This window comes from Fonsecaea erecta (assembly GCF_001651985.1).
Source record: "Fonsecaea erecta strain CBS 125763 chromosome Unknown Scaff13, whole genome shotgun sequence".
NCBI lineage: Eukaryota > Fungi > Ascomycota > Eurotiomycetes > Chaetothyriales > Herpotrichiellaceae > Fonsecaea > Fonsecaea erecta.
Window position 1 is genome coordinate 566699 of NW_017387256.1, and position 27882 is coordinate 594580.

The following is a 27882-nucleotide window of genomic DNA, read 5'->3' on the forward strand; positions in this document are numbered from 1 at the left end:
TCTCGTCCTGAAAAGGCGGATAGCACCAAACGCATGTTAACGCACATGGGCCTCCCACCGGGCGCGTGGCGGGTCTTTTGTTCCTGAATAGTGTCTACCTCGTGATGGAGTTCCTCGAACACGACCTCAAGACGTTGCTGGACGACATGGCCGAGCCGTTTCTGCCGTCCGAGACCAAGACGCTGATGCGCCAGATCACGGCGGGCGTCGCGCACCTCCACGCCCACTGGATCCTGCACCGCGACCTCAAGACGTCCAACCTCCTGCTCAACAACCGCGGCGAGGTCAAGCTGGCCGACTTCGGCATGGCGCGCTACACGTCGCTCCCGCCGCCCCCGAAACTGACCCAGTTGGTCGTCACGCTGTGGTACCGCGCCCCGGAGCTGCTGCTGGGCGCCGAGGAGTACGGCGTCGCCGTCGACGTGTGGAGTCTGGGCTGCGTCTTCGCCGAGCTGCTCACCAAGGAACCCCTCTTCCCGGGCCGCAACGAGGTCGACCAGCTCTCCAAGATCTTTGCGCTGCTGGGCACGCCCACGCGCGAGGCCTGGCCGGGCTTTCGCTCCCTCCCCAACGCCAAAGCCCTGCACCCTGTCCTCTCATCACCGTCCCCGTCCCGCCTGACGGCCGCCAAGTTCCCCTACCTGACCAGCGCGGGCCTGCGCCTCCTCTCGTCCCTGCTCGCCCTGAACCCGGCCGCCCGCCCCGCGGCCACCGACGTGCTCGCCCACCCGTACTTCCGCGAGGACCCGCGGCCGAAGCCGCGCGAGCTGTTCCCCACGTTCCCCAGCAAAGCCGGCCAGGAGCGGCGGCGGCGCAGGAGGGAGACCCCGCCGGCCCCCGTGCGCGGCGACGCCCCCCGCCTGGACGCGAAGGACGTCGAGGGCCTGTTCTTCACCGGCTGGGACGTGGAGGCCGAGGAGAAGGGGGCCGGCTTTGCACTGAGACTAGGATGATAAGAAAAATACAACGGATGCTGGCTGGGCTAGCTGGATTCGTGGAAGAAAGAAAGAATAATGAATGCATGCATGCATACATACATACAGACAGTAGAGAACTCATGACCACCCCGAAGAACGAATCGCGCCTGGATGAATGAATATTGGGGCTCTGGCGACATCATACATTGATTGATCGATTGATTGATTGAGTTGGAACTCTCTCTCTCCCTCTCCCTCTCTCCCACATATGCACACACATATATCTTCGGGGGAGCTAGCTCTATTGGATTTTTCTATCGAAACCAGAGCAAAAACGCAACACAACACAACACAACACAACACCGGCTGGGGCATCAATCTAGACCTCTAGACATCTCGATTCATGATGCATGTATGTATATGAGATGCTGCCGGCCACTCTCTCTCATGTGGGCAGCCTTCTTGTCATCATCCTGCACAGACAGACAGACAGATATCTGCTGCCCTTTGGTTGTCTTTGTCTCCTCCCACCCTCTCTCTCTCAGAATCTGTCATCATGTTTCTTTCCTTCCCATCATGTGTCTCGTCTAAAGCGTAGCCTCAGTTCGTGTCCCTCTCCAACGTCGGGACACACAAAAACAGAGAGAGATACGTCGTCGTTCGTAAAAGAAAGCAAAAAGGTCGTAAATGTAGGGCCTGGCAGGCACGTGCTTCTGCATCGTCATGGCGTGCCACGGCCTGCTCCCCACACCCTTCTGCGGCTATCAACTGGATTTTCCAGGAGGGAGACCGAGGGAAAGCAGGGAACAGACAGGCAAAGCAAAGACCAACAGACCGCCACCATCACCCATCGCCTCATGCCTCAACGTTCTCGAACGCGAAACTAGGCTGGCCCGGCACGGCGGCCTCGGCCATGGATGGAAGGGACTGCCGGTTCTCGTCGGTGACGGTGACCACCTTGACGTCCTTGCAGCCGGTGTTGCGCATCAGGCCCCGGCGCATCTCCGTCACAATCTGCACCTCGTCAAAGGGCAGTTTGCGCTCGAACACGGCCGCGGGGCTCTCCTTGTTCACCACGAGGCGTCGCTTGAGCGTCTGCACGAACGGCATCGCCTTCTTCATCTCCGGGCCCTTGCCCATCTTCGCCACCGACGCGTTGATCGCCTTGTCGTCGTCCAGGCTCGCCTTCTCGAACATGGACCGCACCAGGTCGACGTACTTGTCCTGCCATGCTGGGAACCGCGACGCCACGAAGATGGTGATCTGCTTCGGCTTGCGGGGGTCGAATGCCACCGCCTTGCCCTTGGCCATCTTCTTGGCCGCCTGTGCTTCGGCGCTTGTGATGTTGCTGGACGTCGTCTTCACGTACTCTCGTGCGGCGGTCAACGAGGGGTCTGCTGCAGGGACGTCGCTCGGCCACCGCGCAAGTTGGATGGATTGGTCTTTGTGCAGGACCTCGAGCCAAATGTACTCCGCCCAGTGAGGGGCAATGGTGCAGATCAAGAGGCATTGCAATTCGACGTAGCGGAGGACGAGGGGCCTCGACAGAGGGATGCCACTCGAGACACAGGCTTCGCGGTAGAAGTCACGCGCCGACTGGAAGTCGTAGAGCGCGGCTTTGAGGGCGAGTTTGTAGTTTGTTCTAAGAAGTACTGTTAGCTTGTTCCGTCCGTTGTAGCACTCGAAACTTACTCGGAGTAGTGCTTGTATGCTTCGTGCACCAGGAGATTCATTTCATCCTCGAAAAGTTTGTCCCAGATGATCTCCCCCTGCGTCTTGCGGAGTCCTTCGTCTTTCAGAGTCTCTTCGATCCAATCCTTGAGAATGTACATCCGCATGATTGCGGCATTGGCGCCCTTCTCCTCGAAATTCGCGTCTTCCATGCCGTCACCCGCGTCAGCAAGGGCTATCCGTGTGGCGTCGGCACCAAACTTCTTCACCGCCTGGCTCAAGGTCAAAAAGTTTCCAGTCGATTTGCTCATCTTCTCCCCGTTGAGCAGGAGATGGCCGTTGGAGCGGACAGATCTCGGCCAATATTCGCGAGGGAAGAGGGCGAGATGTATGTAGAGGAAGAAGGTGAGATGGTTGGGGATCAGGTCCTTTCCAGACGATCTCAAGTCAAGCGGGTACCAATATTCGAATGACCGCCGCATGGTTTGCAGGTCTGCAACCGATATCTTGGTCGACTCGGAGACCTTGTTGACGTCGTTGGTCCGCGTGAAGACGTAGTCCCACACATCATCCGTCATTTGTTTTGCCTTGATGTCCAACAGTCCGGGTGTCTCGCCGAATTTGTCGCCGTGCAAGAAGTGGGCGATCGTGTAGTATGACATGTAAATGGTGCTGTCGCTCAGACTTTCCACCAAGAAGGCGGGATCCCAGGGGAGTTTCGACCCCAGGCCATACGTCCTGGCACATGCCCATTGGTTCAGCCACTCGAGGTTTGCGACGAACTGGTTTTCGGTTTCCTGGGAGTAGGTCTCCAGGCCGTTCTTGTCCTTGACATAGTCCAACACCGTTTGCTGCCACTCTTTGTCGTTCTCGCCATAATTTAGGAACCACTGTGGAACGTAGGCGACCACACATTCATCTCCACTGCGGCTGATGACTTCGGCTGAAGGATCGGCAAAAGGGAATGCTTCGCCCGACGCGATCAAGGAATTTCGGACCTTTTCCTTGGCCTCGGTCACCTTCTCTCCCTTGAATTCTCCGACCAACAGGGTTCCGTTGTAGAAGCCTTCCTTGTACGCCAGGTCCTTTGCCTCAGCCAAGAGGGTGGTGTCCTTGGGCGACTGGATCTTTTTGGTCTCGACCAGGTACTTCGCCGCCAGGTTGCCATAAGCCGGGGTGTCGATGATCGGAATGATCTCCAGTTCAGCCCATTCTTTTTGGATGCCGTAGAACTCTGCTTTCTTCGCCAATTCTCGGACCGTGGCGAAGTCGTCTGGGCTGTCGGACGGAACTGAGGTGACAACGCCCGTGCCCTTCGTGGCAGACACCGTCTCCATAGGCAATATCCTGACTCCCTCTTTGTGCACCGATAGAGGCGCATTCACCAGGGTGCCCACGAAGGCGGACCCAGGTAGCTCCACGACAGGCTGCAGCTCGTTTTGGTTCCGGGGGAAATGCTCCTGGTCAAAGAAAGTGCCCTGAAACGCCATATTCCACGCCGCTCTCTTGGTGACCACATAATACTCCTTTTCTGATACCTTGAAGATGCCGTAATTGATCTTCGGTCCAACGAAACAGCATACCTGGCCGTACATCGTCTCCGGTCTCAAGGTCGCAGGGACAAAGTAGACACTGGCATCCTGGGGGATTTTGGAGTCCACCGCCTTTGCCGCGTCAGGCGACCACTCCTTGACCTTCAACTTCAGCGCAGTGTACTCCGTGGGACCGACACCTTCGCCCTTGGTCCGGTCGTGGTCCATGCACGGCTGGCCGTCCTTGGGACTGTAGATCGTGTATCTCTTGCCGTACAGGATCTTGTTGAGCTCGTGCAAGCGGTTCATCTGCCACCGCACAAAGGCGTCGTAGTAGGGATTTGCGTCGGTGGTGACAAACTTCCGCCTCCAGTCTATCCGGGCCCCAAAATCGATCAGATCTTGTTGACATATCGGCGGGAAGTATTCAAGCCAGTAGTTGGCGTCGGCGAACTTGTGGATCTCCTCCTTCGGTATCCCCATGGCCAGCATTGTCTGGAACTGGTAGTTGGCCTTGACAGTCTTCGCGGCCTGCTTGCCCTTCTTGCTCTTGAATTTGGTGAGGTCGTCCTTCACGTTGACCCCCTGCGTGGGCGCGACGGGGGCACCGTTGGTATCTGGTGCAGCCGCATCCTCCTCTTCATGGTAGTTCTCGAAATTCTGTCCAAACTTCTTGACATCTTCGACGAGCTTGTCTGCGCATGCTTTGATCGGCATGCCCGTGCAATGGAACCCCAACGGAAACAGCACGCGCTTGCCCGTCAAGCGATTGAAGCCCGCCGTGAACTCGACTTTGCTCACCGTAAAGCTGTGCCCTGCATGCAAAGAGCCGTTCATGTATGGGTAGGCAAAGGTGCCAAAGTACTTGGGGTGCTTTTCTCGAATCTCGGCGGCGGGGACTGAGTCGAAGGGGATCTCGGCCGTGGTCGGCGCATCCGACTCGAAGATTTTGCTGTCCTGCCATTTCTTTTGGTATTTCTTCTCGATCGCAATCAAGACGTCTCGGTTGTGTGTCTAACAATGCCACCCCCGGTCAGTGTAAGTTCTTCACGCTCGCGTGGGGTCGACTCACATTTTCAAGCTTGAGTGTGTTGGCCGAGGTCAGGGTCGGATCGACTGGTATTTGGGTCGCCATGATGGCGGGATCGAGTGGCAATGGACGTGTGAACCCTCACAAGTATTAATGAGGGTTGAAGTCGCTCCGAAAGGTTGGTTGTGGGTAGGAGTCACGAAAACCAGCGGCGAAGTGGATTATTTCTGTGACAGCCTCGCCGCCTTTTCGCGGAGGAGCACATCATGTCACGTGGTCACAGCGACGAGGCTGGAACCCTAACTGAACATTCTATACTCGGCAAGACCAGTTGTTGACCGCTAGGTGGTCTGTTGGGATATCCCCGGGGCCAATCTCGTCGTACGCGACTCGTGAAACACGAATACTGTGTCAAATTGACTACACATAATATGTATATGAATATGGGCTGATCATGGCGCTCAAATGGCGAGCCCGGCAAGTACGACCATCAGATCCATCCTCCCTATGAACCTTTTTCTCAGCTCCGGAACACAAAGTCCGGCACCTACGGCTCCCCTAGAGCTCGGGCGCTTCCCAAGATTCTCGGTCAATCTTCATGACGGCTGACTGTTTATGGGGGAAGGTGACCTCGCCCTGCTTGTAGAATCCAGCCTCTTTCAGGTAGTTGATAAATCTGCATGTGAATTTCTAGTCAGTTGCCAACTCACTTTCCAGGACTTTTCGGGTGATTGGATGACTTACTTTGTGTTATCGATCCGCGGCTCCAACATCACAGTCTCGGTTCGAGAATCCGCCAGGAAGCAATAATGCACCAGCGCGGACAACCAGACCTTGACTCGGTGCGGGCCTCGGAATTCGTCCTCCCCAATCAACACGTGCAATCCGCGCGTGTAATTGCCAACTTCTCCGCCGAGGAGTCGGCCCAATCGGTCCTCCTTCACCCAATATATCTCAAAATAGCCAAAGGGTTTGCCGTCCCAACAGCCGTAGACAGGGAACGAATGTCGGCTTTGCAGACCATCAATCAAAAACTTGTGCTGCGTGTTTAGCGGGCCAGCTGCACCCCATGCCGCATTAACCCGGGGGTTGTTCATCCACTTGTGAAGCAAGTCGAGGTCAGATGGCCGGTCCAGGAAGTTATCCATGGTCGGCAATGTCGCAATGGACACGGCCGCTGGGTGGCTCGGCAGCACTGTGGGCATAGAGGATGATGCAGGCATAAAGTAAGGTGGAGGACTTGGCTTGGGAGACAGGGTTGGTACCCGGAAGGAAAGCCATTGACCAAGACTCGGAATGTAGCGAGTGTAAAATGTCTCACCCTGCCGAGGTGGCTTGGGGCGTATCGGATGGCGGATGTGGTTGGTGAAGGTATACTGAGTCGGTGGAGGAGGGTAGAACGTCGGCAGATGACTTCCAGAGTTGAAAGGGCCTCCGGGTGACGAGATTCCTGGACTGAAGGTGTCTGATAGTGCTGCGGTGGTCACAATGTCGGTAGGTCGAGGTGAGCCGCGTTCGGGGACCGTCCGGTCTGGAGACGACGGGCGGGAAGGGTAAGGCGAAGCTTGAGGAAACGGCGAGTGCGACTGAGGTGCCATTGTGAAGAGGAAAATGCGTGCATCAATCTGCCAGAAGGACTTCCTGCTCACAAAGGTCTCCGCCCAACCGCCGGGCAAGCGAGTGTTCATATCGGTGCCCACGCAGGAGTCCTCACTGGCTATCAGGCCCATTCGTTCAAGCTTCTGCAGTGTGTTCTTCCCTTTAAAAATGCCTTCTCTTTTGATCTTGATGCGCCAATCGCGCTTCGGCCGCCCTGCCTCGGGGGTCAGTGCAGACGCCTCGGTCAGGGTGTGCGGATTCGGAGGCTCCTTGTGAAAGTACCAGCACAAAGTCGCCCACAGCATCATCGCAATATGTCGGGTCGGCGAGGCGGTGTTCTTGAAGTCTGAACTCGAGGGCATGGAAATGGACGAGATAAAGAGGGAGTCGCTCTGGATGGTGGGCCTGGTAAATCGGTGCGCAACGGTATGTTTGTGTCCTGCCTCTTCCGTGTCTCCGCTTGCATTGACTGCCACTCTACTGCTTCGACGCTCTTCGTCCTCCACCTGGTCTTCGGTCTGGAGGATGACGGTCCATCCCGGAGGCATTGCCGAGTGATGCAGATCGAGGTTGGTCGATTTGAAGGTGAAGCCTCCGAAGACAGGGGTGACTGTGTATATCTGCCTGCCAGGTCCCATCAGCTTACATCAAGCATGTTTGGAGGGCATTGGTATAGGCATTCCTCTAGAAAACGGGCAGGCGTTGTCCGCAGGGGAGTGCAACTTACCCATTGGGCAGATAGACGTGCTGAACCATGATGAGAATGACCCTTCAGGGCATGATCTTTCTGGCGCAAGGAAAACCACAGGATCGGTGTGGACGAAGAACTATGGTAATAACTGATGCGAGGGTCTCTGCGGACCGCGAGACCGCAAGTTGTGGACTTGTCCACGTCTGTTTTGCCGATCTCAACGATGGCCGAGGATTCGACCACTGGGCAGAGCTAGCGAGCAAGCCACGTCCCCGAGGAAGCGAACAGATGAGGAGGACGAGTTTCCAGCACAACTCACCTGAGTTACACGAAATAACCAAACTTAGTTGTACTTGTATATTGAGTCGCTGGAACTTGGCCGCCCGTGAATACTTGAAAACCCTCTACGCACCCCTTGCCACTATGTTGTATTCCGACTCTTTTTTTTGCCTTGTGACGGTCCAAACTCGAGTTTTACCCAGCAACCTTTTCTTTTCTCCGACGTGGGCGCGCGAAAAATGACGTTGGGAGAGGGCTGTCTGTGTCGCTCAGGAACAATGCCCACTTCGGCTCCCCCGCCCTCGAATCGGCTGTCGTTAGCCTGGGATTGACTGGACTTGGTGGGCTGACACTTTCGCCAGTGATAGGGGCTGGTGAGGCCTTGAGAGGCGCTGGTGGCGGCGGGGCAGATCGAAGAGCAAAGTCTTCTTCTAGCGAGTGAGCTCCCACCTCCCCAGCATTATTACCTACACGAGCACATGCTCGATAAATGGCGCAGTCTGACGGAGGGGTGTTTTGTCGAGTATTCCACAAAGGTTGGTCAAACAAGAGGACGTCAATGTTGATGATCTCGCCAAACACGTTTTGTGATCATCTCCCGTCGCGGTTAAACACGAGACTTTGAGCAGACAATCTATGATCAGTTTCAACGTTGTAGCATGAATAATGTTAAAGAACGGAGGGAAGACATGGTGGAAGCATACGATATAACGAAATATTTCGTGGGTAACGAAAATCGTCCCCAATCGTTCATTTGCTTGTTGACGCTTCAAATCATCATTCATCAGTCAATATGTTGGTATGTCGGTCTGGTGCTGTGTTTTCGTACTAGAAAGCCCCGTTGTGCTCTGTGTTTTCATGGAGTACTTTTCCATCAGCTCTTTTGAATTTGCTACTGGATTTCCGAAACAGAACTAGGCTGGTAGTGGATAACTCACCAGAAAACAATTTTTCAACCCTGTCACGTCTTCAGGGTATGTTCTCCGAGATCTTCTTCTCAGAATCGACATAATTACATTGTTGACGGAACCTATGCTTACCAAGCCTTGAATGGCGAATGTAAGGCTGGCTATGTGGATCTAATCTATTAGCTCTGGGTAATGTCGCTAACCAGTGTTAGAAAGCACACCTTTTATGTTGGGAAATTTCATAGGAGAGATGAGCAACAAGGCGAGACACAACAAGATGTCATATCTGAGACTCTCAATTATGCTGCATTGTGTAAAGGCCCAGATGGCAAATTGTTCTTCGACCGGATGCAGAACATTCTCCATCTTCACCAACCACCAAGCGAATTTAGGGCATTGCGATGTCGTCGGAGCGGGTGCTGGTACGGGTATACCTCTTCCCTCCCAAATCCGCGAATGCGAGTGTTGTAGAAGCCACCACTACGAGCATGCTCACTCGGACACAATCTTGGCCAGAAACGCCTCGACACCTCTGCCTACCTAGTCAAAAAGGAGGCCAATACAAGGTGATCGTGGGAGCAGAATGGTGGTTTACTCTACGTACAATCAGGGGGGGCTTTTCCAGCCTTGTGCATGCGTACATCTGAAGAGAGGAAGAACGAATTCCAACTCCTTCTCCTGTCGCAAGAACAATGGACCCGACATTCCCGAAAGAGCGTGACGTGTCTCGTACATTACTTATCACGAAAGGATGCAATTGAATTGGCTGTGAAGTGCATCGCTGTCTGGACCTACCCTTGCGAGCTGCTCTATCTTTCATGCATGGCATCTGCTGACCGCCGCTCTTTAGTAAAGCAAGCCGAATCGTGAGTGGTCGATTGCTGAGACTTATATTCCCATAGTTGTCGATCGTGAAAGAACCGATTTTCGTAAAATGATGTCGTGCTAAGTCAAGCATGATTCTTGATAGACTTCTGTAAAAGTTCTGTCTCTGCTCGTGAGTCTCGGGCAGCCATACCTCCGACAGCTTGGTCCCGTGCTCCTTTTCGACGAAATCCACAAGGAGGTAACCAGACTTCAAAGAAAGCGGAGTTTCGCAAGGGGCAATAAATGGCAGTCGCCAGGCCCAGCAGCGTTTCAAAGCTTCGATGACTCGCCTGATACAGGAAAGATGCGTAACGGCGTAAACTAGAATCAAGTAAGCTCCGATTCCGGTACATCATATAACTATACACCATAGCCATTTGGAAGTCTAAACCCCCAAAGGCGGGGGATCGGAACTCGAGGACAGTTTTGTGAAATCCAGATATATGTCGCAGCTTCACACCGGATCTTCTCATCCAAACCATCCTCGCCGCCTTGCATGTAGGGAAATGGGCACCTCAACATAAGCCGCTGTCCTCGCCAATTGGAAATATTGATTGGGATGCAGGCATTGAAACTGCCATGTCGCCATTCAGATCTATCTGAAATCTCACACTGTTGCGACCAGCTCAAGGACAGGTGGTGTGCAACAAGGCGGCGGATGTTGGGTATTTGACATTGGAGGTCGTCGAAGAAGGCTTGCCGGGAAGGTTCCCATTGTAATTTGACGAGCCTACCATCATCGTCCTCTTCGATCTCTTGCCACTCTTCCGCTTTGGGGCCCGCAAAAAGAACAGGAGTAGAATCATGCTCAAGCACAGATAGAGGAGCCATAGCTGATCGGACAGCAACCCGACGTGAAGGGTCGGTTGAAGCACAGCTTGTGCGGTGGGAGTGCTAGACTGAAGGGCGGCTGCAAGGCCGGAAGTGGCTCTGGAGGGAATGAGAGAACAGCGCGGTACGAAAAGATTTATTGCTGCAGACACGTGGAAGAAAACACCAGGAATATAATACTGTATTACCTGCATGTCAAGACGGGCAACGCAGTAAATATTGCAAGTTTGTCGTATTTCTATACAGGAAGGTGTGACGATAGACTTGGCAGCTTCAGGGGTGAAGATCTACTCTGTACAGAGTCCATCGGACATCAGATGGTGGTCTCGTATGAGTTTGACGGCGACTTCTGCTCTCACGATCGCGGTATCGTATACAGCTCGCCCAAAGGGTAACCTGAAGTCCGTTGGCTATGTACGTAGTCATGATCCACGGCTCGGGCCGCCACGACCGCGAGAAGCTGAAGTTACCTAGGCGAAGGAGGCCTCGCGTGTAGACGGCAAGTTCACTATCTTCGTGTCGATGGAGGGCCGGGGCGTCGACATGGCATGGCAGCAGTCTGGATACCTCCGCCCAGCCCGGGGGGAATGGGGCGGTTTGTAATATCTAGCTCCCCGCTTTTGCTCACGAATGAAAGATGGATGATGGTCGATGGAAGATTGATGCCCAGGTTCTTCATAAAAAAAGCAACGCTTGCACAACTTAGCTCATGGAAGTCAAGAGTTCCGCCCGAACAGGAATGCACACATATATACACGTAACACACAATCGTCGTGACAGACAACAGCCCAAAACAGGAAACCCTTCGTACAAACGGGGGACGGACGGACTGAGGAGGAGGAGGAGGTCTAGGTATAGGTGTGTGGTTCTACCTCTACCCTCTACCTCCCTACCCACCCAACAAAGGCACACAAGTCTCTAGAAATCCTCAATGGTCACACCAACATCTTTCTCCTTACCCATGCGGAGGAGATCGCCCGCGACCACCAGGTCCAGCAGTCCCATGCCCACGCTCTTGTAGATGACGTTGCCCTTGGTCAGCCAGTCCAGGAGGCCCTGCTCGCCCGGTCCGCCGAGCTCGATCTCCCGGGTTGCGGCCTTCTTGATCATCATCAGCTCGCCGATCTCGACCAGGTGCTCGGGTTTGAGCTTCGCCTTGACGATCTCACCGGCTTCCTTCAGGCACGATTCCAGGCTGTCGACGATGACTACTCCGCCCTGCTTCGCGTGGCGGTGGTGATGGTGATGCCCGCTGTGAACCGGTTCCACGGCCACTTTCAAGATGTCGGGGTGAATCTCGCACATGTGGGGCGCGTATGAGCCGATGGCCACGATCAATCTGCCTTTCCTCCGCCCTTCACGCGACGTCAGGAACTCGGCCGGGAAGAGGGGGTCGACGGACGGCGTGCAGCAGAAAATGACGTCTGCTTTCCGCACTTCCTCCTTCAAAAGTCGACCATACTCGCCGAATTCTGGGCTCATGGCGGAGAATTTGATATCTCTGCGCCATTGATCGTTGAAATCTTGCGTCACTTGGAATGCTTTCATCAGTTTGATCGACCTCTCGAAACTGCGGTTGATGATGTTGACGTGCCGGATTTGGTCGCCCTTGAGGATCAGCGCCAGTCGGATGTGCCAGTAGGCTTGCTTTCCTGCGCCAAAAACGGTCACAGTGTGGACGTTCTCTCGCTTTTTCAGCATCAATGTGGAAGCCAACGCCGTTCGAAAAGCCGTGAGTTCTTCGGCATTAACGATACCCGTGGGGTTTCCGGCGGAGTCGAGCAGGGTGATCGAACCCTTTGGCGTGGTGCTTCGAGAGCTGGCGACTGATGCAGGAGGTTGGAATGAAGCGCCGTCGATTGAGTCTCTTCCAGACGACATCGTGGACGACGGAGTCAGGGTCAAGGAACTGAAATCATTCGTGGCAGACTGGACCGAAGTCGAGGATGACATGCTGTCTGTGGGAGTCCCCGAATGACTGTCAGAGTTGACTGATGAGATTGAAGACTTGCTTTGGGGCGGAATCTCAGGCTGCTGAAGAGACACGATCTTCATTCCCACCGAATTTCCCGTGGACGCTGGCATGAACAGGGTGGTGACGCCCTTCTTCTTGATGATAGTCCGCTGTGGCTGGAAGGATGCGCTACATGGTGAATTGGTATCGCCCGTGGAGTATGAATGCAGGGCCTCGGCGAGATTGGATTGGAGTTCGTCGATATCCTGCTTGGTTAAGGTATACAACAGTTCCCTGACGTCTGAATCGGTGAGGACTGTAAGGGGCATTTTGGCCGGAGATTCAGCGGACGTTGCGCTCTTTCGGCGTGGTGGAGGGGGAGATACTTGTTTTAGCTGGTTTCCCAGTGTGATCAAGAGAGCCGGTCGGGGGTGCGGGTGACAGTTCGCAGGGCTTGATCTGGTTTTTTCTTTTTTTCGAGATGGAATATGGCCTCACAAGGAACGTGGTTGATAAAACAGCAAGTCATGCAAGATTGAATGTTGGGTGTGTTGAGTGATGGCGGCATGTGGCAATCGCAGAGGCAATGATGGCATGTACCAAGACAATGACTAAGAGCCTGGTGAGCCTCTCGGCCCCTCGTTGACGCACATGTTTGTCAGGGGGAGCGAACGCCTGCAGCTCAACTAATGCCCTCTGTGGCTTGGCTTGTTTGGGCTAGCCAGTTAGCGGGCTTGGGGGCTTTCTTGGGGGGATGGACCGATGCGCCCAGGTACAGTAGTGCCACCCAACGCCTACGGGTGCCCACGCTATCCATAACCGAAGCTCCTTACCTGATCTTGCCACACATATTAAGACTATTCTTAACTATCGGCCGCCGAGCAGAGGAACTTCTCTCATGATATCTCTCGACGCAGTACTTGTACCAATCACCGCAGCCCGGTCTAGATCAACCAACTACCTACCTAGTCTCGAAGTATCGATCTTGTCATTCAGTTATTATCGTTGTCGCCACTTCGAAAGGACTACATATCTCTGTATTAGACTGATTAGATGCCAAGGAGCCATCGTGGCGAAGACGCTGCTGCTTCTGTACATAGATGAAGGTCGAGACTCGGGAAATCCATTGACCGCCGTTCTGGTGTTCAAACCACATATGCAGAATGACAAATGAGCAGGATGCAAAGCGAAGGATCTCGTGGACTCCGAGCTGCATGGGTAGCAAAGTCCCTGAGCTGCTACCACCAGCCTTGCGTGAACAGCTGTCGCACACTCAAGCGGCCGGTACATCCAACAAGCCACAAAAGCCAACGAGTCAAACGGATAGATTCTTCATCCCGAACGGGCTCACACGTCACAAGTCCGCTGTGACTTTATATGTAGGTGTCTCGTTCTCCCTTCTCGGCCGCTTCAGCGGCCGTAGCGAAAGAGGCGATTATGTAATGATCTGCCTAACCAACTCCGGCTAGACCAGCCTCGCAACTTTCTGCGACCCTGATATGATGTTCATCCTGTTTCTTCACATCGCCCACGCCCTTTTGCTCGTGCTTGTTGCTTAGTTGGGACATTTCCCTGGATACGGAGACCGTAAATCATGTCGGAGACCATGATCCCCTGTGGGCGTCATATATCCTCTATCGCCATTGGCTGCTCACAGGTGCTACCACGGGGCTAATAGGGGTTGAACGTTTACAAGATTCTCACCTGACGCCGCTAATATCTCCATCTGGGCCACGTCTTTGCACACGTCTACGTACTCTGGCCCAGTATCGGGTGAACTGCATGGCCGATATGAATACGAGGTCTGCCTCTTTGCGTCAGAATCTCGCCTCAACCGATCATACGGACGCCATGTTGGCATCTTTGGGCGGCACCTATTGTTCCTTCCCCGGAAAGTGCTCATTTCTCGTCCGCAGCCAGAGAGCCGGGCGCGGAGTTGTTGAAGTTGCTGCTGAGCTCATCGTCGCAATATTGTCCGTCTTTGCGAGAACCTCTCGAATTAACCGTGGCGCGGCTCGAGACAGCACCCACCGCAAGTTACATTGCCGTGACAGGTCCAGCTCGGAGAGACCGAAGTTTTTGAGCTGTCATACACTACAATTTCACAATCCAGTGGCGGGTGACAGCGAATTTCCCATTGTGCTAGCCCATCTGAGGCAATCAAATCTGCAGTGCCGGCTTATCAAAGCGGTCTATGCCCTGGGTTGGTACCGAAAGAGCTTGGGTCTCCTCCACTATCATGCTGGGAAGAGCTGCGTCCTTAATTGCCGAGTGTGTACCCTGCTGCGCTAAGTCGCCAACGATCCTGAAAAGTGGCCTGGCACCAATCAATGTGATGCTGGAGCAACCAGATAGACACCACTGGAGAAGGCTTGTTCACGGCCACAACACCAGTGCTGTCTCTGCGACCATGGCGCTCGCTGACCAACCCCCCTGAGTAAGTAATGCAGTCTATCGTGCTTATTTTGGGCTCTATTTCCGCAGCGTACACCGTACGGCCGAACTATTCAGGTTAAAGGTCTGATATGGCTCGTGGCCCACTACTTCAAGCCTTCAATGGGCTATAAGAGTCTCGAGATGTGGTTGCCATTATCACTTGCACCAGGAAAAGCTTCTCGCTACCAGAAAAACATCTTCGAATATCTTCACACCACACCGGGTCATCGCCCCCATGGCTAAGTTTTTGAGGGACACCCCCTTGGGTCAATTGATCCGACTAGTTTCACAAGGCCACCTTCTCCAATATCCAGAAGACGGAAATGGACTCGAAATCTTAAACAACAAACGATCGCAGCCGGTAAATCCAGCTGCTGAACCTCCAGCCACCGCCGAAGCCGACCCTGAAGTGCTGGCCAAAAAGGGCACCAACGTGGAGGACCTGGTCATAGTCGACTGGTACAGTCCGACGGACCCCGAAAACCCGCGCAATTTCTCAACGACGAAGAAGCTATGGTCGAGCTTCGTCATCTTGTATGTGGAATGCACTCTAGTCTCCCTCCGCAACATCTCATTTACTAAACGTTCATCCTGTCCCAGTCTCTACACATTTGTGGTCTACTGCACCTCGTCCATCACAACACCGTCCTACCCGTACATCGCACCTCAGCACGGCCTCGGTGAGACCGCTGTCTCCCTGATCCTCGCTCTCTACGTTCTTGGCTACGCCCTGGGCCCGTTGCTGTTCGCACCCTTGTCGGAAATACCATGGATCGGCCGCAACATCCCATACTGGGCCTCCTTCCTCCCCTTTCTCGCCTTCTCCATCGCCCTCACACAAGTCCAGGACCTCAACTTTGCCACCATCTGCGTCCTCCGCTTTTTCCAGGGCTACTTCGGCTCCCCGATCCTGGCCACTGGCGCCGCTTCCTACGACGACCTCTTTGACGAGTTCGAATCACCATACGGCTACATGCTTTGGCTCGGCGCCATGTACGCCGGACCTGCAGTCGGCCCGCTCTTGTCGGGCTACGCCGTCGTCAGGGACTTTAGATGGCCATACTGGGAGGTAGCGATCATGGCAGGAGGACTGTTCCCGCTGGTCCTGTTGTTGCCCGAAACAAGCGCAGATTACATCCTTCTTCAACGAGCAAAGCGCATGAGGAACCTCACACGCAAGCCCGAGTACCGGGCACCATCAGAAATCAAGAGATTGAACATTGCAAAAGTGTTTACGGACGCGATGATCAAGCCGACTGAAATCGCAATCAAGGATCCCGCCATTGCCTTTGTCACCGTCTACGGCGGCATCGTGTACGCCACCTACTACTCGTATTTCGAGGTATGTCTGCATCTTTCTGACATTCTAAGCCGCCTTTCTCGCATGAATTGCCACTGTGGTCGGAGAACACCCCTAGACTGACTGCGATCTCTACACAGGCCTTCCCCCTGGTGTACCACGACAGATACGGCTTCTCCGCCGGTGGCATCGGGCTGATCTTCCTTTCCGCCATTATCGGAGGTGGAATCTGCGCCGTCATCTACGCCCTCTACCTTCAGCTGTACTTCACCCCACGGGCTCGTGCAGAGGTGAAGCGGGTAGCCTCCGCTGCCGCGGCGGCCAACGACGTGAGCCACCCGCAGTCTGACGCCACGGGTCCGCAAAGACTGCACATCAACGCAGCGATCCCGCAGGAACGTTGGCTGATCCCCTCGATCCCATTCAGCGTGCTCTGCCCCGCGGGCTTGTTCCTATTCGCGTGGACCGCGACCGCAACCGCGCACGACGCCAACGGCACCGCGCACCCGACGTTCCACTGGATCGTGCCGACCATCGGCATCGCACTTTTCTCGGGCGGCAGCTACGTTGTTTTCCAGTGCACCATCATCTACATCTCCCTGTCCTACCGCAAGTACTTCGCCTCGCTGTCCGCCACTTACGACATGTCGCGGGGATCCATGGCCGCCGGGGTGGTCATGGGCAGCCGCGCCGTCTTCGTCAGCTGGGGCGTCGACAAGGGCGTCAGCGTGCTCGCCGGCGTCAGCGCCGCAGGGGTGCTGGGAATGCTGTTTCTGTGGAAGTACGGGGCGGTGCTGCGATCGAGGAGCACGTTTGCGGAGCGATAGCATGATACCAAAAGAGGAAGAAGACCGACACTCGAGGAGGGGGAGGAGGAGGAGGAGGAGGAAACAAATATGCATCAAGAGACGGTGCGATGGAAAATGGAGGGAGAGAAAAGCGTGGAAAGCCTGTCTGATCGGATTGGCGTCCCAAGGATGTCGTGCCTTTTCCTTTCCTTTTTTCCCACTTATTTCCCATTTTTTTCTCCCATTGTGATTTCACTTTCCCTGTGTCCCATTCTCTCTCTTAGGAAGACACAAGGTGTCACCGGGAGGGTGGCTCAGGGATTTAAAAAACAAACAAAAAAAACCCCGAAAACATGTCTAGAATTCCATCTTCGAATGCCTACTTACGTACACATAATATTTATAGTGTTATATATATACCTTTCTACTTGCCTAGTCCGTGGACGTTGGTCTCGAGCCAGCCGTACATTTTCAACAACAACAAAAACAGCAGCGGAATTGTAGGTCCTGTAAGTCTTTTCTGGGAGCGGGGCGCACACGGTCAGACAGACAGAGAAGGAGGGGTCTGGAGAGTCGGATAAGCCAGTATCCGGTACAGGAGGACTACGATCCGGCGGCGGCGATGCTGCTGATGGACCCTCCCGCGACGACCGACTACGGTAGATATACATACGCTGTAGGAACGGCAACGAGAAACTGCCAGCCTTCTTTCTTCTCTCCATAAACAGTTTCATTGTCGTCGACATCTGTGTTGGTCGGGTATCGAGGATATCTAATCTTCGCCTATTGTCAGGCGGGCCTAAATGTACACTGCGCACATGTCTCTCCAGTCTCATCGCACACCTCGCGGAGCAAGCGAAAGGGCCCGTGTGCTCGGGCCCCCTCCCCCAAGGTTGGTTCAGATAGGAAAAGATATGAGACAAGGAAACACAACTCGCAGACAATAAAAAGAACATCGTGAACAGTCTTCTAAGTGGACCACAAGTCCTCGTCGGACAGCACCATGTCGTCCTCGGTAAGCACCTTCAAGCCTTCCTTCTTCCTGTTCTTTCTCATCTCCTTCTTCGTCATCAGCGTGCGCGGCGTCACGGGTGTCATCGGGGTATAAGGCATGTAAGGACTATACGGAGTTTGAGGCACTCCTGTCTTGGGGTGCACGCCCAAAATGCTCTCGCGACGGTCCACGAAAGTGGTCTTGGTGGCAGGCGCGCTCTTCAGGGCGTCGTTGTAGAATTGACGGAAGGGTAAGCTGTTGGAGCTGTTGGTGGCTGCAGTACTATGAAGAGATATCGGTGCTGGAGGACCTTTCTTTTCAACCTCCTCAACCACGGTCACAGCGGACTTTTGGCCCGGTGTTGGTGGAGCTGGGCCTGGGTTGTAAATGCGAGGGGAGGAAAGAGCTTCTTCCGAGTAGATCGAGATGTCCGTGAGTGCGGCGGAACCGATCGGTTGCGAGATGGGTTGCCCACGAACGGAGATGTTACTCGGACGCTTTTTTGTCTGATCAGCCGAATCACTCCGGCCCGAGATGAAGGACAAGGGAGACACCTTCTTCCGGCCGCTGGCTTGCGAGGGCGTCCTCATCGAGGAAGCATCGTCGGCAGGAGTGGGCGCCAGAGGGTGAATCAAAGCGTGTCCCACTGGTGGAACGGGCTGGCTTTGGATATCCGTCTCGGGATTTCGCAGATGCTGAAACTCCGGAGGATACCGCGGCGACCGAGGCGAGGCCGGCCCCATGAGATTGAGATGAATATTTGGTTGGTAGTAAGGTGACCTTGGCGTTGGTGGTTGATGTTGAGGTGACCTTGGAGTGGGAGGGAGATGGTAAGGTGACCGAGGCGTCGGCGGAGCATTGTACTGGGGTGGGTAGTTGGGCGTGCGAGGCGACGTTTGCCCACTGCTCCGGGCCTTTTCTTCGTCGTGCGCCATAACAGCAGCATAAAGTCTCGCCATTTCATCCTGGTTTCTGGCCTTGTCTGCCTCGAGGATCTTTTCGTCGATGGTGGACGACACACTGATGCTCGACTGTTTGTGAGAGTGTGATTTGCCCGTAGCCCATGATCTGAGACTGGCCATCTTGCCGGGGCTCTTCAAAGGCGGTTCCACCGCCATCTTGGACTGGTTGGCCAACGGAGCTGGCTTGACGATTTCCATACTGAGACTGCGGTTCGAGGTTTGGACTCGGCGACGCAACTTCTTGCCGACAAGGAAAAGCAGCACAATAGTAATGAGCAGCCACACCACGTAAGCCCCAACTATGCCAATGACCTCGTATTTGAGTTTGGATTTGTCCCGGAGGGCACCAGCAGAGAGCGGAGGGCCTTGGTCTGGCGGAGGGGCAGGGCTTTCGTCGATGCTGATATCCCAGATCGAATGTGGCTGGGCAGCGGAGGGCGGGACGATGAGGACAGAGATACAGATGAGAAGAGAGAAGGTCAAGATGGCAGAGGGACAACTCATCTTTGTAGGCGGATCAAGCTGTCGACATGTCCCAGCGCTGCGAGCCTGAAACTGCTGACCCCCTGGCCGAGAGGGACATGAAGCAGCTGGCTGCTCGTTAGAGAGCGATCACGGCGGTAGATGTACCTGCTCATTGATTGCAGAGGAGCGGCCAGCTGGCCGCCTGCTGTGGTGATTGGTACACGGGCTCGACGGCGAGAAGTGGGAAACTGTGAAGACGAGCATGCGGTCTGCAGGGTGAAGCACATCGGCGGGCAAATCACAGGCCAAAGCACCCAGATGCCTAAGAGGGGGAGCCCCCGCCGATGCTGGGCGAGCCTATGGGGGCTTCCAGGTGCCTGGATGGCGGGGACCCTGGACGGAGGGGCTCTAACCGCATCTAACTGCAAATGGTCTAAAAGGCCTAGTGAGCCTCCATCGCACAGTCTTGGGCCTCCATTCACATCCTATTTTTAAGCGCCCGGGAACATTCCAATGTGGCTTCGAGACCCAACCTCCGTCCCATGATGTTTCTATCACACTGCAGCCCACTCCAGGAACCTACCAGGCTCACGGGTTCAGATCCCTGAATCCTGCATCATTCTGCCCTGCTTTCAGCGTTGCTAGGACACCGTACGGCTGTCAGAAAGAGCCGTCTCACTATTTCAGCCTCACCAATGCCGTGCCCGCAAAGTGTGCCATCACACAGGTTCTGTGTGCATCGAGAATTCCCGCACCCTCCAACTCGTGTTGAACTAGGAATCGAAGTGCGCACTGGGCCGAGCCTCTATTGTCTTTCCGTCCCGAGCCGGCTACATCCAAGTTCCCTTTTCGCGAGTGATGGAGGTGACTTTGTGTGTCGATGGTGTCTCTGATTGCTCCCATAGACGCCATCTTATGGTGTGGCACGCCTCAGTCTCGCTGGTTGATGACTTCTCTTACTTCCTGTCTTTTGTTGACCTCAGAGGCACGAACGAGACTTGAATATCTTGCCAGGCTTGGTCGTCGTTTCGTTAGCGAACTTCAATAGTGACCCTCTCGAGGTTGATAGTATGGTAAGACCTCCTTGTCCATTCAGAAACAGGTAAAGCGCCAGTGCCAGCACACACCCGGATTCTGTGTCCTTTCCAATGCTTGGTTTCCGTCACATCAAGCACAAGTGATAGTTCATTCGTGGTATGCATATTTCTTTCCGTAAAGCAAGCATCGTTGCATCGATGTGCCCGATGAGGTGTCTGAGAACGAAGCTCGACACATGATTGATCGTGTGCGTTTTCCCTTTGGTGATGTGTGGGACTGTATCCAACTGCTCGAGGCCAAGTGCAGGGCAATCTGGGATGAATCCTCTCCCGGTGTTCTCTTGTTGGTTACTGCTGGATGGCCATCCTAAAGCAAAGGTCCTGGCCCTGGCCGTGCAGAATCCAGCTGGAGGCCTTTTGGAGATGTGGAACTTTTCCTCATCCACATATGAGCCTGGATGTCATCTCCAGCTGCTTCCTCCACCAGTAGCCCAACCAAGACCAGCAAATCCGGTGCCTCTCCCTATGGAGCTGCCAGAGTCGCGAGCATTGACGGCCTTCCTCTTCCCCTTCACTCCCTCGGTTGTTCTGACACCTTCAACAATCTTTTCCAGGTTTGTCTCGATAACAACACCCCCAACGACCATTTCGCTGAGAACTGCGTGCAAAGTCTCGAACCCAAATATCAGATCGAGCTCGCAGACATTCTCAAATAGCCTATCCAGGGCCTCGACGAATACTTGAATGAAGTCGAGCAGCGCCAGTGGAGACTCGGTGGACGTCGAGATCAATATAAAGTAGAGGGTAGCATAATGGCGATAGGTGATCTGGGTTGGTGCATCGGGTGAAGTGTTGGTGCCCGTGCCACTGGGAGCCAACAAGGGAGGAAGCGGCAGAAAGTTACAGGCAGAAGCTGGCCGAGCTGATACGAGGTTGAATATCTGGGACAGAAGAGACTGCTGTGTCGCCGTGTCCTAAACATGTATAGTCAGCACTCGGAGTGTTTGATCCAACAGATTCCACGAACCAGTTGTGAGTAGAACTTGGTCAGCCTCGGTTGGCCGTTATTATTGAAGACCAGAACAGCGTTGATCATCGTGAATGGGAAGAGATCGAGGCTGACCAGTTCACGGTCGAGATACGCACGCACACTGCGCTTGAAGGTCGCCGTCTTCAGAGAGTGGGGATGAAATACATTAATACTGCGCATATTGCTCCGGGCTGGGCTGCGATGCCTGTGTCTAATTGGCGGGATGAGCGAGGACCTGTCTGCGCCTTAATACCACGCGCCGCTAGATCCTCAAAATTTCCCATGTTATTGATTTCTTTTCTATCAAGACTGGCCTCAGTCCTTCAACATCTCTCTCTAAATTTATTTTAGATGCAAAACTTCACTTGCTTCACCTGCCGGTTGGTCTCCCGATCTCGTCTCCGACAACGTTTGGTCGAGCTCCAGAATGGCCGGCGCAGATTGTCCTCTACTCGTCCCCTCCTGCAGGATGCTGCCTGTGAGGTTGCTGGGTCGTGGTACTGGGATACCATTCCTCCCACCAAGGAGAACTTAGCTGCAGCTGCACACTTCTTCAAAAATCACAGGCCCTCGAGGACATGGACGGGAACGGGCTGGAAGACCTCGGAACCATGGCGGCGCTCCTCGACGAACTCCTCGCAGCAGAACATCCTCGTGCCAGAAGTCATCTTCGTCGGACGATCCAACGTTGGCAAATCCACCTTGATCAATGCCCTGACCTCTTCGGATCTCAATCGAGTCGGGGCCACCCCTGGCATGACCCAGGTCATGGCTGCATGGGCACTGGCAGCAAAAGACGACACTGGCGGAGCCATAAAAGGGTGGGATGGAGATGTCACCCCAAAAGTCACGCTTGTCGATATGCCAGGATACGGCTTTGGGAGCAGATCTGAATGGGGTGCTCAGATTGTGTCATACTTGAACAACCGAAGAAACCTGAGGAGAGCGTTTCTGCTCGTCGACAGCGGACACGGCGTCATGGCTGCCGACCGTCACATGCTGGAGATTTTCCACAAGCTCGGGATTCCATTCCAGATTGTTGCCACAAAGTGTGATCGATTGGGCTCAAAAGTATCAGACGGCGACATCCGTGAGGCCTTGACCAGGCTGCGCGGCCAGGCCGACTTCGAGGGCCAATCGGCGTTGATGCTGGGCGAAATGATCGCGGTCGGATCGCTCGAAGACATCTCGACAACGAAACTGGCACATGAGAACGCACTCGGCCTTAAGAATCTGCAATGGGCCATTCTCAGGGCTGCGAACCTGGAGTGGTATGCCATGGACAAAGCCGTGGCCCATAAAGTCATCAGTAAAAGCGCCTCAAGCCGTCCCAGCCCGATCGGTGCTGAGATATCGCATTTGATTCAGGCAAAAGAGTCCGACTCTGAACCTTCACAGCCGTCAGGGACTGCATCAAAGACCCTCCCAAATTTGAGCCTCCAGGAGTTCATGCGCGAGATCTTGGGCACTGGCTCCGAGGCGAGTGCCTCAACCTCGACCGAACTCCAGGGCCACCGTGAGCCACCGAGAGTTTTTGATACTTTGAGAAACCTCGGAGGCTCCAACCCTCAGAAGACGAACGCTCACTCATCTCTACACGAACAACTTGATTCCGTATACAGAGAGTTGAATTCGCGAGGTCGCCTAAAGCCCGAGAGTACGACTACCACTTCGGAGCAAGACGCAAGTCCGCTTGGATTCCCGATCCAACCAGCCTCTGGTTCCGGATATGCCGCTTCCAAGCGTGCCACCCCCCAGGCGCCTCTCCCAGGCAAAGCCGTCTCTCAAGGTATCGATGCCTTCGAAGGGATGTTTGCGGAGCCACCTCAACCACACAAGTCGAAGAAACAACAGCAGCAGTCCCGAACACTCCACCCACGGCGCCAGACCCGAGCACCGGCAGCGTCGTCGACCTACAGCTCGTCGCAATCGCAACCTACCACGCCCCAACCGGGCTTTGTCGGCAAAGGCGTCTCGCAGGGCTTGGATGCCTTTGAAGCCATGTTCGCCGACCCACCCAAGCCTTCCAAGTCGGACAAACAGAAGCAGCATTCCCCAAGTAAACGCCGTCGTCAGACGAAAACCCGGGGTGCGACAGCTAGCAGCCAGCAAGAATCGCAACGGCAGCCCCGCGAACAGCCTGCCCTGATGGGCAAGGGCGTCACCCAAGGCTTCGACGCGTTCGAGTCCATGTTCTCCGAACCCGCGTCCCGCTCGGGCGGCGGGTCGGCCTCGAGCCGGCGGAAGAGGAGGCAATGAATCAGAGCTCTAGATCGGATTGATACACAGGGAACGGGGAACGGGGGAAAACGTGGGCGCTTTTGCTGACGCATGTTACCATGGTGGTTCATCCTCGACCGACCGACCGACCGTGGTGTATTGCAGGGCCAAATGTACAATACGGAGAGTAGATGTGACTGTGATAGAAATAGATGGTCTGTGACGCACCTGTGCTCGGGGTGTCCTCGACACCATTATCTTACTACTTCTGTATACCTGGGTGATCCTGACAATTGAGCAAACACCTCCACGCTATGTCCATCAGTGATAGTCTTCGCTCAAAGCTTTCACCGCGTTCGAATTTGGGGAGGGAGGTTCATAAACATGTGCGTTGCGTATGTACTCGTAAGTTATGGCTATGTTTGGCGGATTACGAACGGACATCCTCGAGGCCTAGGCTGTGAGGCCTCCCAAACAGCGACACCACCCAGGCCAACGTGCAATTCGAGTTTTTTGTAAGAAAATATCCATGGGCAAGCAGAGCACCCTCCTCATTCGAGACGAAATTCCGCCCCGACGGAAACGCCCCAATCCTTTACCAGTTAGAGGTAGATCAAATCCGGGCAAAAGAGCAGACAAAACAGCCCGCAAACAAGTCGCAGTCGTTGGCAAGCCATAATCATAGCGATAAAATTGATATCTCGTCATCTTCCAAGCCTTCAGTCGGATGTCAAAGGCGTCATCATAAAGCGCAATCATTAAACAGGTGACCGTCGTGTCGTCCGCAGTTAACCGGACGCCGAGAAGAGTGGCCAAGTCATGATCCATAGGCCGGGTGTACCTCTCTTGCTTTTTCACATGCTTTCAAAACTTGAAGTATATCGACTTCGGGTCTGGCTCATTGCCGTGGAAAGATATCATGCATCAGTGGTGCCGTCCAGATCCAAAAAGTCGTCACGGTTGGCTTCGATCCCATCAGCGTCGACGACAATTCTTCGGCCGAGATCGTAATCGGGAACGCCGTCGCGGGAGGCGCCAAAGTCTAGAACCTGTAAAGGAAGTCAGCCAGCGCGACACCAAATTTCAAGCGTGAGAAAGTACCTCTATAAACGTCAACCCATCGCGCTGCACGGCTGCAACACAACGCCTTTCGTTGAATTTCACCTGCCACACTCCGCTGAGGTCGGAGAGCAGGTCTTTGACGCATTCGCCGGTTTTGATGTTCCACAATTTCAGCGTCCTGTCAGAGCCGGAAATGACTTTCTGGCCGTCATGCTTGAAGCAGGTGATAGCACCTGTGTGTGCACTCAGAGTGGCCTTGCACTGTCCAGTCTCCGGGTCCCATATTCTGAGGGTCGAGTCGGCTGCTGCAGAGACGAGTTTGTCGTCGTTCAAGTCCAGCAGACCGACCAGGGATGTGTGACCCTCCAGGCTATATTTGAGAGAACCGGTGTTCAGATCCCAAATCCGCACCATGTTGTCCATGGAGCCACTTATGCAACGGAAGCGTTCATGGTCGAGGACAACGCTGTAAACCTTCTGTGTGTGGCCTTGGAGGCGATGGATCGTTTCGCCTGTGGATATTTTCCAGACACGGACCGTGCAGTCATAGCTTCCACTCACCAAGGTATCTGCGTACGCTGCGATCGCACGAACAGAGTGTTGATGACCAGACAAGGTTCGTACAAAGTAGGGACAATCATCCGCATCAAACTCGTTCTCAGGTTGGATGAAGTCGGGATCTTCCGGCCGCGGAAGCTTCCACACTCGCAAGGTAGAGTCGCGGGATCCGGTGATGATTAGAGGCTGTCTAGGCATCATGATGGGCCGGCCTTCTGCATTTTCTCCAACTTGGACGGGGTTCACGATTTGAAGACATCGTACTGTTGATGTGTGCCCACGGAAGACTTGGGTTTCCCGTGCTTCTTCGATATTCCAGACTCGTACTGATCGATCTGTCGACCCTGAAACCAAAGTGTTTCCCTCGTATTGCAAAGCCCAAACCCCCCCTTCGTGTCCGGTCAGGATGGCCTTCAAGATGCCGGTCTTGGTCTCGTAAACGTTGATGTTGTTATCATCGCTCCCCGTCACGATCTTATTGGTATCAAACTGGAGACAAGTGACCACGTGAGTGTCGTGCGCGCGAAACGCAAGATGTTGAGGTTTCGTATCTTCGAACATCCAGTTTCTTCGAATAAGATAGTGTCTCCGATAGAGTGATTTGTAGAGATGCAAACCTGCGAGACCCGGCAGGCCAACATCCGGTTGGGGAACCGCCATCAGCGCCGAATGTGCCGCATTATATGGGCCGTCGGCGGCGGAGACCTCGTCCACCAAGTCGGCAGAAGTGACGTCAACCGAGGGATCCAGGCGATCAGACTTGACTCGTTTGACCTTCTGATTGGACAACATCACGGAGGCCTTGCGCTTCGTTCGAAGAATGCCACTAAACCGATTTGAAGCGGGCTCAGGCGTGGTTTCGTACTGGGTAGAAGCCGAATCGGCGATGTTCTCTTCGAACCCATGGGGGCTGGGGTCTTGCCAACCCCAACCTTCGGCAATGGCCTGCTGCAGTTCTCCTTCTGGCAATATAAACCCGTCTGCATCAAATAATTCTTTCCAGGCTCCTTCGTCGCTGTTGACCATCTGCCGCCATTTTCTTGACACCTGTGATGCCCTGCACAGACTCCTGAAATCAAGATATTTGAGGATGTTTAATGCCAATTCGGGTGGGAGGAGGGAGAGGAAATCGCACTTCAACGCCGGGTTGACGGCGTCCGCAACGACTTGAAGCGTAGATTTCGGGCACCGGCGGAGTAGCTGGTGCATAACGTAGCTCTTAAGTCCATCCGGAATCGCTTCAAAATAGTCAAGCATTGCCGGGATTTCGGTGACTGAACCATTGGCAAAACGAGAGAGTTGGCGAGGTTCGTGACGAAAACGCGACTCGACCATCGGAGGGGAGCGAAAGGAACTGGATGCCTGTCTGTCCGGCACAAGAACTCTTGATGCCCCGTCATGTTGTGAGGTGATTTCCGGATTTGAGTCGGCATCTCCAAAGTATCCAGCATTTTGTAGTGTTGCAGCAGCCGTGACGGGAGAAAGACTCGGACTAGGAAGACTTCCGTCCTGTACGGAGGGGCTTTCCGCGACGTGCAACCGAGCTGGTACGGATGAGAGAGCACGCCGACTGAGAGGCCTTGCTGAAGACAGCTCAGAATCCTCAATTATAGGTGGCGTAGGAACTGCGGTTTCTTGTGAAATATCTCTATGACCCCGTTGTTCTAGATGGGGTTGATCGGCCGGAGAGACCGGTCCATCTTCTGGTTCTAGGGAATGATATTGGCTCGAGCTTGGTGATGAGGGTTGTATGTTTAGAAATGATGGCTGTTGGCTCATATTTGGCGAGGGAAGAAGCGCACTCATGCTTCGGGAGGAACTGGCCTGCTCTCGCGGCTCTCGCGTGGCTCGCATATTGAGTACGCGCGATCCATTGCTGGATTTTGGGTTGCTGTCTGGGGTGATTGGGTTTATCGATTGGTAGTAGGCATTCGATACGAGGTGTTCGGGGTAATGCCTCGTCGATGGGCCGGCTCGACTTGACGTAAACGAAGGTTCGTGAGATCGGGGGTGATCTTCGCTGTCAGTGATAGAGTCTGGAGAAGCTGGTCTCTTCTGCACTCTCCGTCGGACGGAGGTAAACTTGGAGCCTGCTGACGGGACATCGAAGTAGGGCTGTTGGGCTTCCACGGTCTCGATTGCCCCGTTGGCATTTCGAAGAGACCGTTGCTCCTCTTGCAGCTGGTTTCCGGGTTAGCATATCTTTTGCATCTTATGACGCATGTCTCCATACCTGCTCCAGTGCCACCGCCGCATCTTCCGCTTCGTGAAAGATTGTGTGCTTTCCACCTATTTCGAAGTGAATCTTCTTCAGCCCGGCTGGAGTGGGGCTAGCTGCCAAAGGATATTGCTTGAGATCCAAGTCTTTCGTCCGCCGCAGTGGACGGATGAATAAGGGAGGGAACTTGGTAGTAGTAGTCGTGGTTGTAGTGACAACAGTGGTTTGCGTAGCTGGTGCAAACGAGAATTGGCCAAGCAAGCTGTCCGGCTCCATGATTCTAGCATGGTTCAGATTGTCTTTACTGCGTTGGCGTTGTCCTAGCTCAGTCCCCCGAAGCACAGACTGGTGCCGGCCTCGACGACCGGCGTCCACCATATCCTCATCCATTGTATTCTTGCTCGTCACCGTTCGGCTTCGTCAAGTCTGCGGACAAAGGGCATCTGCTCCAGGGAAGTAGACAAGAGTCGCGTCGTGGCAATTTGGGAGGTTTCCGGGGAACACCATGCGGCCAACACGTGAATCACCGCTTC

The 27882-nt window shown here is 54.4% G+C and overlaps 9 protein-coding genes across 9 annotated transcripts; 3 read left to right on the plus strand and 6 right to left on the minus strand.

Moving 5' to 3' along the window:
• Window positions 1-104: 104 nt before the first annotated feature.
• On the plus strand, window positions 105-953 carry AYL99_11102 (hypothetical protein; the record flags this gene model as incomplete). Its single annotated transcript, XM_018842608.1, has 1 exon — window positions 105-953. The coding sequence occupies one exon, from the start codon at window positions 105-107 to the stop codon at window positions 951-953; it is 849 nt and encodes a 282-aa protein (XP_018688021.1).
• An 819-nt stretch (window positions 954-1772) lies between these two features.
• Window positions 1773-5255, minus strand: AYL99_11103 (leucine-tRNA ligase; the record flags this gene model as incomplete). Its single annotated transcript, XM_018842609.1, has 3 exons — window positions 1773-2559; window positions 2610-5134; window positions 5193-5255. 3 exons carry the CDS (start codon window positions 5253-5255, stop codon window positions 1773-1775), a joined length of 3375 nt encoding a protein of 1124 aa, XP_018688022.1.
• A 453-nt stretch (window positions 5256-5708) lies between these two features.
• Window positions 5709-7505, minus strand: AYL99_11104 (hypothetical protein; the record flags this gene model as incomplete). The annotated part of the gene is made up of 3 exons (XM_018842610.1): window positions 5709-5826; window positions 5895-7373; window positions 7477-7505. 3 exons carry the CDS (start codon window positions 7503-7505, stop codon window positions 5709-5711), a joined length of 1626 nt encoding a protein of 541 aa, XP_018688023.1.
• A 3738-nt stretch (window positions 7506-11243) lies between these two features.
• Window positions 11244-12608, minus strand: AYL99_11105 (hypothetical protein; the record flags this gene model as incomplete). The annotated part of the gene is made up of 1 exon (XM_018842611.1): window positions 11244-12608. One exon carries the CDS (start codon window positions 12606-12608, stop codon window positions 11244-11246), a length of 1365 nt encoding a protein of 454 aa, XP_018688024.1.
• Window positions 12609-14950: 2342 nt separating this feature from the next.
• On the plus strand, window positions 14951-16842 carry AYL99_11106 (hypothetical protein; the record flags this gene model as incomplete). Its single annotated transcript, XM_018842612.1, has 3 exons — window positions 14951-15249; window positions 15316-16057; window positions 16156-16842. The coding sequence occupies 3 exons, from the start codon at window positions 14951-14953 to the stop codon at window positions 16840-16842; spliced, it is 1728 nt and encodes a 575-aa protein (XP_018688025.1).
• Window positions 16843-17772: 930 nt separating this feature from the next.
• On the minus strand, window positions 17773-19263 carry AYL99_11107 (hypothetical protein; the record flags this gene model as incomplete). The annotated part of the gene is made up of 1 exon (XM_018842613.1): window positions 17773-19263. The coding sequence occupies one exon, from the start codon at window positions 19261-19263 to the stop codon at window positions 17773-17775; it is 1491 nt and encodes a 496-aa protein (XP_018688026.1).
• Window positions 19264-20722: 1459 nt separating this feature from the next.
• AYL99_11108 (hypothetical protein) lies at window positions 20723-21471 on the minus strand (the record flags this gene model as incomplete). Its single annotated transcript, XM_018842614.1, has 2 exons — window positions 20723-21235; window positions 21289-21471. 2 exons carry the CDS (start codon window positions 21469-21471, stop codon window positions 20723-20725), a joined length of 696 nt encoding a protein of 231 aa, XP_018688027.1.
• Window positions 21472-21642: 171 nt separating this feature from the next.
• AYL99_11109 (ribosome biogenesis GTP-binding protein YsxC) lies at window positions 21643-23550 on the plus strand (the record flags this gene model as incomplete). Its single annotated transcript, XM_018842615.1, has 1 exon — window positions 21643-23550. The coding sequence occupies one exon, from the start codon at window positions 21643-21645 to the stop codon at window positions 23548-23550; it is 1908 nt and encodes a 635-aa protein (XP_018688028.1).
• An 878-nt stretch (window positions 23551-24428) lies between these two features.
• AYL99_11110 (hypothetical protein) lies at window positions 24429-27739 on the minus strand (the record flags this gene model as incomplete). The annotated part of the gene is made up of 3 exons (XM_018842616.1): window positions 24429-24560; window positions 24613-27312; window positions 27365-27739. The coding sequence occupies 3 exons, from the start codon at window positions 27737-27739 to the stop codon at window positions 24429-24431; spliced, it is 3207 nt and encodes a 1068-aa protein (XP_018688029.1).
• Window positions 27740-27882: the final 143 nt, after the last annotated feature.